The sequence below is a fragment of the Aulonocara stuartgranti genome, assembly GCF_965226115.1.
Source record: "Aulonocara stuartgranti genome assembly, chromosome: 18".
NCBI classification, from domain to species: domain Eukaryota; kingdom Metazoa; phylum Chordata; class Actinopteri; order Cichliformes; family Cichlidae; genus Aulonocara; species Aulonocara stuartgranti.
Window position 1 is genome coordinate 10,237,809 of NC_138954.1, and position 13,323 is coordinate 10,251,131.

At 42.1% G+C, this 13,323-nt stretch overlaps 1 protein-coding gene across 2 annotated transcripts in view; it reads left to right on the forward strand.

Moving 5' to 3' along the window:
* The window catches only part of st6galnac5a (ST6 (alpha-N-acetyl-neuraminyl-2,3-beta-galactosyl-1,3)-N-acetylgalactosaminide alpha-2,6-sialyltransferase 5a), a 68,082-nt gene that overhangs the window by 29,663 nt on the left and 25,096 nt on the right, over window positions 1-13,323 (forward strand). For both annotated transcript variants that reach the window (XM_082514833.1, XM_082514832.1), the window contains exon 3: window positions 10,253-10,665. In XM_082514833.1, coding sequence (XP_082370959.1) covers window positions 10,253-10,665 — 413 coding nt within the window. The remainder of the gene's footprint in view (window positions 1-10,252; window positions 10,666-13,323) is intronic.

The window sequence follows — 13,323 nt, forward strand, 5'->3', positions numbered from 1 at the left end:
AAGTGTTTAATGCCCCCCGCCCATCCCAGCACATACACACACACCACACAGTAAAGGGCTCTCTTTACACTACTGCATGCTTTGAAGATCAGAGCTCCACCACCGGTGCCTTCTATTCTTCAAACACTCTCGATGATATCAGCTTTCATTTCAACTAGTGCTCCTCTAACAAGATCATCAGCCACGTCACTTATCCCAAAAAAAACCACTCTCAGGCTTCATCAGTGAATTTTCATTACTCTCTTTTTAGGTCAGATGTTGGTTTTCGTTTTTTCTGGAGTAGATAATTGCCCTCCATCAAAGGCGTCTTCTTTAAAGATCAACACTGAAAACTCTGCCCTAATTAAGACTAGAGCATCAGAGCCACAGGAGCTGTCAACCTGGAGTATGACTGCTGACCGCCGGATTCCCTAATTGCTCCTGTTTCGTTATCCACTCTCTCCTCCTCTTCCTCCTCCTCCTCCCGTCTTCATTAGTCCTCGGCTTACTTCCCACCTCGGCTCTCCCTAATGACTGGTCAAACGTGCAAGCCAGACAAACAGCTCCAAACAAGCCCTCCTACATCGACTCTGCCCTGCAGCTCTCAACCTGCTGGAGTGTCTCTTTTTTCCCAGTGTATGTGTGTCAGCGCACATCAGCACAATAGAAGCAGGTTTGATTTTTTTTCTTCCCCCTCTGAATACACAGCCTTTATCGACATAACTGAATTCGTTGTTTTCCACTCTGCCGTTGCCTGCAGCTGTTGAGATTTTACTCTAATTGGTAACTGCAGCCGTACCGCCCCTCTAGTCCGCTCCTCCTTTGCTCCTACAGGCTCTAATTGGTGTTTTGTTTCTCTGTTCGCTTATGCTCTGTTCACTCATTCTTTTATGCTCACCATCCCTATTTAAAAAAAAAAAAAAAAAAAAAGATTTATTTATCCTCCCAATTTCTCCTTCCATTTCTGCCCTCATCGGTTTCTCCTTCTAATCATCCCATATCATAAATTGCACATTTTGGTGCTCGCAGCAGAAACAAGCTTTGAAATGAAGCAAATTTTAGGGTATTTTTCTTGTCGGTTATCAGATTTATTCATTTATTTTAGGCCTTTTTCATCGGCTATTTTAATGAATGATAAAATTATGTATTATCATTTGTTGTATACACTGGATTAATCCCAGTGAGATTTATTATTTCTTTAGCCCAGAACAACTGACTTCAGATGGCTTTTTTCTGTTTGTTTTGCTTGGAAGATTATTTGTAATGGTTTGTTTCTGCTGCATATTTAGCCATGGCTGCACAGATTCCAGTGTCATTTTGGCTTTCGGTCTCACATAACTATTTTACCATCTAGTGAAAGATTTTTTTTCTTCAGTGTTTTCCTTGCTATGACTGTAATTGGACTGGTTTTTTTTATAGTGCTTTTCTTTTCTACTTTGATTTCCCTAGTCTAGCTATCATTCACATACATTCAATAATTATACAGGCTACACAGATACATGCAATAGGTCTAGGATGCCAGCCTGGTTCTGCTGGAGGTTTCTTCCTGTTAAAAGGGAGTTTTTTCCTCCTGTTGCTAAAGCATTTGCTTATAGGGGGTCATATAATTGTTGGTGTTTTCTCTCTGTATTATTGTAGTGTCTTTGCCTTATAATATATAACACCTTGAGGTGACACTTGTTGCCAAGCATACTTTGATATGCACATTGAAGCAGCCAGGTATTGAGCCCCACCTCCCTACAGCATCTTTACCAAATCAGTGTTTCAATTTCTCAATTATTAGCAAAACCCCTAGCAGGTCTTATTACTTTAATTGGTAACCGTTAGTTAAAATGTGAAAAAACAAATGTGCTATTCATAAGCAGTGTTGGCAAAATCAGTGTCAGAGCCTTATGATACTAGTGTTAGCAGAGCTTCTATACAGAGGATTTGATTTCCTATTAATTCTATTACTTCCTATTCATTTCCAGTTTGCTATTATTCCTGTTTTATTGGAAATGGCTTCAGTTCACCGGGAGACTCAGGAGGTAGTTCTCAATGAAAAAGAGAGAATGGAGCTAAATGGCTAAAATAATTATTTTCCCACTCACAGCAAAATATTTATTCTAGCTTATTCAGCAATATTACTCATTAATTATCAGAACTGCAATAAAACAGTTGAGACTTGTATTTGTTTTTCTTTCAGAAATGTGCTGACATTCTGCCAGTTTGTGCTGATTAAAATTACAGCAGGACACTCGGTGGCTGGCCCTCTTTAAACAATAACTATAACAATACATTAGGAGCATGCAGTATATTCCAGCTGGCTGTGGTGACCAGTAATGTGAAATCAGTTTTTATGACCTGCAGTTGTGTTTTAAAGTGACTGAATATGCATTTGTGATGTCACTTATGCATGGGTCAATAGTTGGCTCCCTGGTCCTCTGTAAATGAAGCTTTCTATGAGGGCCCCACAGGGAACGGTTCTGGCTCCGTTCCTCTTCACCATCTACACTGCAGACTTCTCCCACAATTCCACCCAGTGCTTCCTGCAGAAGTTCTCTGATGACTCTGCAATAGTCGGCCTCATCACTGATGGGGACGACAAGGAGTACAGAGGTCTGACCCAAGACTTTGTGGACTGGTGCCAGCTGAACTACCTCCAGATCAACGCCAGTAAAACCAAGGAACTGGTGGTAGACTTCCGCAGGCACAAGCATTCTCCACTGCAACCACTGAACATCCAAGGTATGGACATTGAGGCTGTGGACAGCTACAGGTACCTTGGTGTTCATCTGAACAATAGACTGGACTGGACTCATAACTCAGACGCCCTCTACAGGAAAGGGCAGAGCAGGCTGTACCTGCTGCGGAGACTCAGGTCGTTTGGAGTGGAGGGCCCACTCCTGAAGACCTTCTATGACTCTGTGGTGGCTTCTGCTATCTTTTATGGCGTGGTCTGCTGGGGCGGCAGCAACTCTGCTGGGGACAGGAAGAGACTGAACAGGGTGATCCGAAGGGCCAGCTCTGTTCTAGGATGCCCTCTGGACCCAGTGGAGGTGGTGAGTGACAGGAGAACGGCGGCTAAGCTGTCATCCCTGATGGACAACATCTCCCACCCCATGCAGCAGACTGTGACAGCACTGAGCAGCTCCTTCAGTGGGAGACTGCGGCACCCACGGTGTGGGACGGAGAGATTTCGCAGGTCTTTCCTTCCCACTGCTGTCAGACTCCATAATAAAGACTTTAACTGATCAAGCACACACATCCATACATATGCAATAATACTAAGTGCAATAATCCTTTCTGTCATCGTTGTATTTTTACTCAGTTGTATATAGTATTTGTATTTGTATTCTATTTTTATCTATTGTATATTTATTTTATTTTATTCTACTGTATATAGTATTTTATTTTATTCTATTCTGTACAGTTGTGTACTGTATTTATTCTTATTGTATTCTAATTTTTGCCTCATAACTTTTGCACTGTCCACTTCCTGCTGTGACAAAACAAATTTCCCACGTGTGGGACTAATAAAGGTTATCTTATCTTATCTTATCTTATGTATCTAACTATGTTTTCTCGTTGTAACCTATCAGTTTTGGAATAAATGTGAAACTGGCAAAATTCAGTATGTGTACCAGCTACACACAGTCTACCTTCAAAAGCTGACTTTCTTGATCCTCAGGAGTAAAAACACTCATATATGTTGCTTGAGGAATGCTTATGTGGGTCGGTAGGACGAAAGCAAGTGCTATGATTCTTTAGGTGGTAGACTTGGCATGGCCAAAATAATCACATGCACAGATAAATATTTCGCATCTGATGGAGGCAGGACCAAATTATAGCTTCAGACAGCTGGTTTTGCTTCTACTGGCTCTGTAACGCCTTCCTTAATGTCTGTAATGTCTTTAAATTTTGCACAGCTACAGACTGTATCTCTCTCACCCCTGTGACACTACAGTATGAAATATGACCCATCAGTCATTAATGAGCCATGGAAGACAGAAGTCACTTTCACAGTCTACATTAGCAGGATGGCATGCGAAAAAAGAGATTTAAATTGACGTCATAATTTCCCCTTCGGCTCTTTTCTAAGAAGGCCTCATGAGCATTTTTTCCTCAAGCTAATATTAAGGCCTGACTGTTATAGAACGCTTTCCTCTGAGGAGGCTATAGAAAACAAAGGGATCTTTGACAAGCCTAAAGGTCAGCCTGGAGGAGGCTAAAAAGGCTCTGCTCTGTTGTAGCATCTGTGGGCAATACCAGACAGCCAGACAGCATCCCGCTGGGCTGGATGATTGCTGCCTCTCATTGCTCACATTTACCGGCCATATCTTCCATTTCGCATCCTTGAAGTCCCCGCATCCTTGCTAAGCCCTCGCTCGTCCCCCAACCCCCTTCCCATCGCATTCATGCACATGAAATCAATAACAACACTTGAATGCTATTTCTCCGCTCTGAGAGGGAATGGCATACATCAGACGTAATGGTTCAGCGCAGTGTAAGTATTCCTCAAGGGACAGAGCTGAGCAGGGGGATGGTGGAAGGGAGTCGGGTGAGGAATTAAAGCTGATTTCATGCCCCCTTAAGACCCATGTGAGTTTTAACCACCAATTATTGCCTGTGTTACCCATGGGCAGCCAGGGGCTGTGAGTGCTGACCACGAAGCCAATCAGGGTAGCTGTGCCACACAGTCTTTTTCAACTACAATCACACCGTAATCATAAGTGATTATATGAGTCCACCGCGGCTTGTATTCCTCTTTCCATTTAATTATACTCTCTTATATACTCTTATATATACTTTGCAAATGTCACTCAATAATGCCAGCCTTCTGACTCACACACAAGATCAAAAGGACATTAATATGACAAGAAATATATCTTGAATGGCAAACATCATGTTTATTCAGTTCAACACCAGACCGTAATGGCCCCCAAATACCCACCCAGCTATTCCGTTTCCTTCTTCACGCCTCCCCAGGTGGTCTGGAGCTGAACTGCTTCTCTCTTTCATCACTTCCACCATCCCTCAAAGTTAATCCCCCACCCAGCTCTGACAGCCATGTTTTCTTCGGGTCAGGTAGTCAGGCGGGTTGTGTGGTGTGGAGGTACTGATTGTTCCTGCAGCCCCGTGAAGGACAGGCCCGGTGGAAGCGGAGTGTTCAGATGCAGACAGAATGAGGAAACGGAGGAGGGCGGCCTCCTCGCTCTGGGTTGTCGCTCTGGCAGGTTGAGCACAGATCAGACAGTGACTGGCTGTTGTCTGTGTGCATGTTGTTGTTTTTGTTCCTTTACTAGGACACCGTGGATGGATGGGCTTTAAAAAAAACACGGCAGGTTCACGGCAAGTCCCACAAGTGGGACAAGGTTATCCTTCATCTCTCTGAGAAACACCTTACTATAAAATAAAATAAAAAAAACGTGAGATGATTTTAAATGGAAGTTATTTATGCTGGAATAGTTTTATTCTTTTTATGGGTTGTTTTAGATTTAAACTTTCACCAAATACGGTTAGAATCTGTTTTGCAAAAATAACCATTGCTAAATAATCAATAGTTAGTTGCAAACCTTGAGTTTCCTTGAAATAATACATAGATAAAATTGTTTATTGTTGCTTAGTCATTGCATTGGCTTAAAAAAATCCAAACAAGCTCTCAGGATGTCATGAAGGTTTAATATAAGAGAGATTGAGGTCTCAACTTCTCTGTTATGTCCTCTTCTGCAGGGCTTAATTTGTCCCAGATCCTGCTAGAATAGGAGCTGGAGCCTCCCAGACTGGGACCGGCACTTATTTCACTGGATCCAGCACCTCACTTGTCAGTAATGAAATCTACCTGGAGAGAACTGGTAAAATGTCAAACAGACAATCAGATTTCTTCAAACCATTAGATTGGCTTGATTCTCAGCAGGCCAAAGTCATTTTGGCAGTTCAGACGACATGGCTATAATTGCCAGCATGTTCTTCTTTCAAGGGCATCAAATATTGCAGTTTTGCCAAAGCCGCTGGCGTCTCAGAGATATGCGCAAGGTGTCCTTTGGCTTCGATACCTTGCCAGTATTTGACACCCTGAGGATGAGGACAGGTTCTAATAGCTGCAGCACAGTAGGTAGCAAAAGCAGTGCTGCAGAGAGGGAACGACAGGAAAGTGAAGGTCAACTAGAGGGAGCTGCGAACTGTAAACAACTGCTCGTTGTGAAAGTTGAGACTATTAAATGTAAATAACAATGATTTGTTTGCTGATGTTTTTTCTTGTGTAAGTGTCTGAAAAGTAGTTTTTAGGAAAATCCCTGATGTATCAGTGTTACTGTAAAGCCCGGACAATATTAAAAAAAAAGGCAACAATCATGTGATGCTCTATGCGCAAGCACCAGGCGATGATGTGAAGAAAAAACTCCTTTTGTAAAAGGAAGAGACCTCTGGCAGAACCAGGCTCAGTGAGAGGCAGTCATCTGCTCTGACTGGTTGGGTAGAGTGAGGGGAAAGAGGAGAGAAGAAAGAGAGGATAGGGACAGACAACAAAACACAGACTGTGTGAGAGATGAGATCAAATTTAACAACATACAGCCGTGGTGTATAAACACCTGGGGAGTGAAAAGAGGTGAGTGGAAAAGAAATGCAGAGGGTATCGCAGGAAGACCCCCAGCAGCCTGAGCCTATAGCAGGATAAGTAAGGGATGCTTCAGGGTCAACTGATTCCAGCCCTAACTGTATGCTTTATCAAAAAGGAAAGTTTTAAGTCTAATCTTAGGAGTAGAGAGGGTGTCTGTCTCCTAAGCCAGAACTGCTTCCGCAGGAGAGCGGGCTGGGAGCTGAAGGCTCTGCCTCTCATTCTACTTTTGGAAACTCAAAGAGTCACAAGTAAGCCTACAGACTGAGGTGATTCCTTTAAAGGCTTATTAGAGAACTGATGTAAGTGAAACAACAAAAAAGCATCTGCAGGTCATGTTCAGCTATGAAGACGAACATTTTAGACTTATCAAAAATCTTTCTTTGTGTGTGAAATGCTACCTTTTTAAATGAAATTGTGTGAGATGTTAAGAGGCCCCAGATACACACTGCTTTTGAGTAACAGTCAGGGGCCTAGAGTTTCGTGTTTACCAGTGTTTTGCAGTTTTTAAAATTATTGTACTCCCAACCGCCACAAAAGCAAAGCAGCTTTACTGCTGGTATGTAAATGGTGCTTTGACACACAACACCTACTCAAAGATTGTTAAAGGCCAAGAAGCCCCTCCCTCCCATACCCACTGGACTGAAAGGATTTGTCACCAGCGCTACAAACCACTGGAAATCGCCATACCTCCCAGAGGTGCCTCGGTTATTTTGTGGCAAGAGGGGGACCTACACAGTATTAGTCAGCTGGTTTTATTGTAATAGCTGATTGGTGAATGACTACTGGCTTAAAAGTAGACTATTTTCCTTTAAATTGTGCTGGAGAAAAATATGAAGTACCACTGAAATTGGATAAAATTACCTTTCACTCCCTAAAGAACTGCACAGTTTGTCGTATACCTACTGCAGAACGACTCCTCCCAGCCTTTATATAAAATCACCCTTTTATAGAGAAACTGTGGCTCAGTGGAATAGTTTTTTTTTATTCTGCTGAATTATCTCAAAAATAAAAAGATTCCTGGAAAAATCAGAAAAGCTTTTAATCAGAGCAGCTAGACTGTTTTATGGTACAGCAGAAAATACTTTTTCTGATTTTTTTTTTCCCCTCATCTGTGTCTTTTCCCCACTGCTGGTAAGACAAAACATAATCAGGATTGGGAAATTCACTGAGTTGCATTATTGATCACAGCTTTGATCAGGTGTTGTAACCAGAAACTGATAAAAGAAAGAAAAACTCTTAACAGTCAAAGTTTAAATGTAGCATATCTTTTAATTATGTTCAAAGGCATTTTGTTCACTAAGGAGGAACAAAGGCAGCGATTTCAAAGACATAAATGATAGATGTGTCTTGAATTATAAACCATTTGTTGCATGAATCTTTAAATGGAGTTCGAATTTCAGGGGGGTTTCGAGGATAAATTGGATGTGAAAGATATTTTCGGTTCTTTGGAGTCAGCAGGCGCTCGCGTCCCATCTCGAGGTAAACCACAGTTTACCTGGACTTTATCGCCTCAACCCAGAACCACCATATTGGATGGGTCACGTAATTCCGACTGGAATGGAGAACCTCGTCCAAAGCATGCAGCTTATTTCTTAGTAATAGCCTGACCGAGCTCCCCAAAGAGGCCAATTCTGGCCAGCAAGGCCCACTTAAATGCTCCGTGAGACAGAGGAGGAGAGAATAAGGTCTATAGAGCCACTTAAAAGCCCCTGGGTAAAAATGGGATTTCTGACCTGCTCCGCTGGTGTCGCAGCTCTTCAGCCAGATTAGCTGTCAAAGCTCTGCCAGGTGGGAGAGGAAGGGCCAGGGGAAGACGAGAGGAACTGATGGATGCTGGTGCTGTTCTTGGTGATGATGTAGACCACCAGGACCTCATTAGCTCAACATTTCATCAAACACGATGGCACCAGTGTGGCTCTCTGTGCCTCCATCTATCTCTCTCTTGGCCCTCTCTCTCTCCCTCCTTTACATATCCTTGATTTCCGTACCTCTTCTGTGGTCCTCTTTTCGTTCCTGCCTCTTTTCCATCTTTCTGTCACCCCCCCCCCCCCCCTTTTTTTCTCCCTGCACCTTAAGGTCTCATTAAACAGATGAGCCCGCTCCGCCACTAATCTGCCACTAAGTCAAAGTCGGCAGATGACGACGATAATGGCACATCTTCCTCCACCCCCGCTCCACCCCCACACATATCAGGCTATTATCATTTGTTCTTATTAATGCCAAGAAAATGTAAATTTGTTATGGCTATAAGAGTGTAAATAACTACCACACGTATCAGCTGGGGTGATATTTCAGGGCACATTAGAGGGCTCTGCAGGGCTGGTTTGCATATCATTGATTTTCGGTGCAGGGGTGTGTGTCTGTGTATGTGTGGCAGTGCGGGGGGAATCACAGACATGCCCACAAATACATGCAAAGCATATGTGCAGCAGCTTCATACATACCAACAACATGCAGGGCAGCTTTACATATATCAATAGGGCTATGCAAATGATTTATGTGCATGCCGTAGTGAAAAAGAGGTCACACTTACATCAGCGGGCCGTGGTGTTGTATGTTTTTAGTCATAGACACAGATGTAATTTAAAATGAACAAGAGACCTATTCATTCGCTATTCATTAATTACTTATTTTCCTTATTCTCTGTCATATACTGTTACGCGGATGGATATTAGTATAACACATGGCCAAAGTTCCAAATATTAAAGCCAGTTTTGACACCCTTCACCATCCTTCCTTTATCAGAATTAAGCTGGCGTAAAGGGAGGGCAAGGGAGCTTGTTTATTTTATGCTGCACCATGGCTCAGCATGTAAAGTAAAATTCAAAAAAATGCTTCTAACTGTGAATTGTGAAAAGCAGCTGTATTAGAGTCCAAAAATACAAGCCTGGAAATGAACATAATAATAGAGCAAAAGAAAAAAGGAGCTCTGCTGTGGCAGCTCATATATGGACAGGAGCAAGAAGAAAAACACCATCTACAAAGTAGAAATGAATTCAAATAAATATGTTCATGTTGTAAATACCCTCATGTTCATCAGGCAAAAGCAGTATTTATGCTATCCTTACAGCTGTCAGTATAATGGTGAATATTGTTGTGATAGTTGTTTCTATTGACATGGTTGTCCTGTGTGCTGTATTTTTTTAACAATATAATGTTTTGTGAGTTTCCCATAAAGTATTGCAGGTGATTTTCTGCATCTTGGTGTTGGTTTTGGAGGTAAACACACATTTTTCTGTTGTGTGGGAGTGAGAGAAAGATTTAAGGTGAATCCTTTATAAGACCCCAGGGTTTCTACCAATCGCAAAGCAATATGACAAGCTACATATACCCAGGAGGCTCTGTCGCTACCCATTTGTCAACAAAGCATTTTCTGCCTCAAATACATTGTGAAGCTTTTTACCAAAGTTCCCCTAGGTGTGCATTTCTGTCTGCTTTGCATTTCTCTGTATAAACCAAGGCTAAACAGAACTTCACAGCATTTTTGACTTGTGGAAAAAAGAGTTTGTAGACTTACAAACAAATAACTGCAGAAAACGAACAGAAATTCTGCTGCTGTGCTTCAGGGGTATTCACGGAAGGATGTGGAAGCCAAATATTGTGAGAAAGTTCATGTTTGCTTACTTGTTTTGTTTTTCTGCTTCTTCTTCTTCTTTGCCCTCTTCTCTCACTCAGCCTCTCAGGATGCACTGCCACACCTGCACCCTGGTGACTAGCTCAGGTCACCTCATTGGAGGCGGTCGAGGTGAAGAGATCGACCGGGCCGAGTGCGTGATCCGCATGAACGACGCTCCCACCGCCAGAGGTTACGCCCGTGACGTCGGTCACCGCACCTCCCTGCGTGTCATTGCACACTCCAGCATGCAGCGGGTCTTGAGAAGTCGCAACGAACTGCTCAACGCCAGCCAGGACACAGTATTTATCTTCTGGGGCCCCAGCAACTACATGAGGCATGATGGGAAGGGCCTTGTGTACAACAACCTGAGGCTCATGAAAGAGGTGCTCCCCAAGCTCAAAGTCTACATGATCTCCTGGCAGAAGATGCTGCAGTTTGATGAACTCTTCAAGAAGGAGACCGGCAAGGACAGGTGAGGGCGTCACTGCATCAGAACCCATCATCATCAGGAGTCTAATAATAGTTCAGCTAAAGCTATAATTTAATTAATATTTAATCAGTTTTATAAAGTTTTAATCATTCTGCCCTTAAACAAACTTAACAGGTTGATTTTTATAGTTTGTACAAATGCGTTATTATCTGATCAGTCAAACGTTCACATGTCACTATCCCTGTGGAAATCAACCACATGCCACTAGGCTGTAGTCCCTCCCACATACTGTATCGAAAGCAAGGAAAGATTTTCAGTCACTACCAATTTCATTCACTTGTGTGATTCATCTGACCTTCAGGGCAGCACAGTCAATACTTTTCAAGCTACAAGTTTCACAGCTTCTTCAGCTATTACATCAGCAGAAAATTCAGCCATATTTCTCTTGTGAATTTGTCCAACCTTTTCCAACGCATAGTGCACAAAGATTAGTAAATTGATGAATTTGGTGCACGACTTACCGACGGCGAATGCTTTACAATGAGCTCATGTTACTGATAATGATGCTGGAATAGTGTTGCATTTGTTTTTGCATTGCAAGAATGCATGCGGGACCAAAGATATGTTAACTTTGGCTTCTCTTGTTTGTCTGTGCTGTTGTTGGTCCTTTAGTTGGGCTTATGTAAAAGACAAAACTCACAGTGCAAAGAACATCTTGTAATGGAGTGAAACCAAATGCTTAAAACTGTCCTCTGCAGCCATCGTTTGTTATTCTCAGCCATCTTTCTTTGATCTTTGTTGTCTTTTGAGCTCCTTCATCTTTATTGTGAACCCGTCTCTGATTTTTCCGTTTTCTGTTCAAGCAAACTTTTTATCCAATCAGATTTCAACCTACACATAACATTTGAGTCACAGACAATGCTGTTTGAGGACTATAAACACGTCTTGTTTGAACTTCCACAATCCTTATTTTTGTGTAGGCTGAAAAGTGGGACCATAAATCTGGCCTGATCCAATTCAGAGCACATAGTCTATAGTAACTATACCATATGCCTTCTCCCAAATAGTCTCTTTTATTCCAGCACCGTATGAAAGTCAGCTTCTTTTGTGTTGTAAAAGTGTATATGTCTGTCAAACCATGGCTATGCATTTAGTAATACAGTACGTACCATGCTTGCAGGAAACCCTTAAACTAAATGGACAAGAGTAGGTGGTTGCAAAGCATGCCTCTGCATTCATAATCCGTGTTGTGTTTGAAAAACAGACTTTAGCAAGTAAACCTGGATGTCATGGAAACATGAACGTGCAAGTTTCTCGCATAAAGAAGTCTCAGATATTGTAATTTATTTACAAAACTACTTGAATGGGTCTCAGAGGGATCTACTTTAAAGTAGTAAAGAAAGGAATGAAAGTGACAAAACAAGCTTTCACTTTCTTTTGTGTGGTGTCCTAATGGCCTCCTAAAAATTACCCCGAGTTTCAGTTGCAAAATGAACAGTGTTAAAGGACTCCGTTTTAATGAGTCGGAGATGAGTTCTCAGCCCTGTGGCCATTAACTCTTAATGAAAACCCACCCATACAAACACTGTTTGTGTCTCCGTCGCTTTATCTGAGCCTTTGTTTGGGGTGTCATCGGAGATTGAATCTGACTTCAGCTTAAGATAGATGCCGTGGGGGAAATCGCCGAGCAGAGGATTTGGTGAATGGCTCAGACATCAATCCTTCAGAATCTGTGCCTACAATCATGGTAAATGTTTACAGTGAGCAGGCTTTCTCTGTTATTGTTCGTATTTACAGTTTCTCATCCTTTCTAGCACCAGGCATTAACATCAGTGAGAATTATTCGAGGTCCTTTCTGCTCCATGGAGCGTGGAAGCAGAGAGAAATAAAGCCTTAATATATTAGTGTATATCTTTGTAATGCTTGAGATAAAAATTTAACAGAAGCTCTGTGCATGCAAAATGTCTCGTACCTTTATGAAGCAATATTTTATCTAATTTGGAAAATGAATCCCGTGTTATTTAAGAACTGGGAGCCTGTGGCCGCAGCATTAAAAGCAGAGCTTCTGGGTAATCAACCGTGCAATCGGCAACCCTGCAAGCTTAATTGTAATTATGGGTTATGCCTTTTCAGTAAAGAGAACTAATATGGTTTAGGATGATGCCACATCCTGCAGTTTTTAATAACACATACAGAAGAGAGAAGGGAAGCAGGTGTCCCTCTGCATCCTTTCTGGTAAATTCCTAGAATGAGCCTTAACTGGTGATTAGAGTCAAATTAGCTTTTGAAATAACTTTTTTCTCCCTTGTCTGTGTTTTCTGTTCCCATGATGCTTTGTGGTAATTGTTAACAGCCCAACTGTGGTTTCTGCTGGAGCTAGCTGCAGTGTAAAATATGATGATTTGAGATAGGTCACCTATCAAAAAGATCTAGGTTGAATCCCTTTAACAGTGCATCTTACATCAAACCTTGGCAGTCGTATTGAAGCGCGCTTTGATGGCTTATGAACATTGGTCAAAAAAAGGAAAAGAGAAAAGCCACAGCAGGGCAGCTGTGCATCAGAGAGCAAGGAGACAGCTGGAGCAGTGGACAAATTACATAGCTGTGAAGAACAGCTGAAAGGGACTCATTTATAAAGCTGACTTTTGATCAGTTTTGATCTTAAGCAGGATTTACAGTAAGCAGAAGCAAAACTTAACT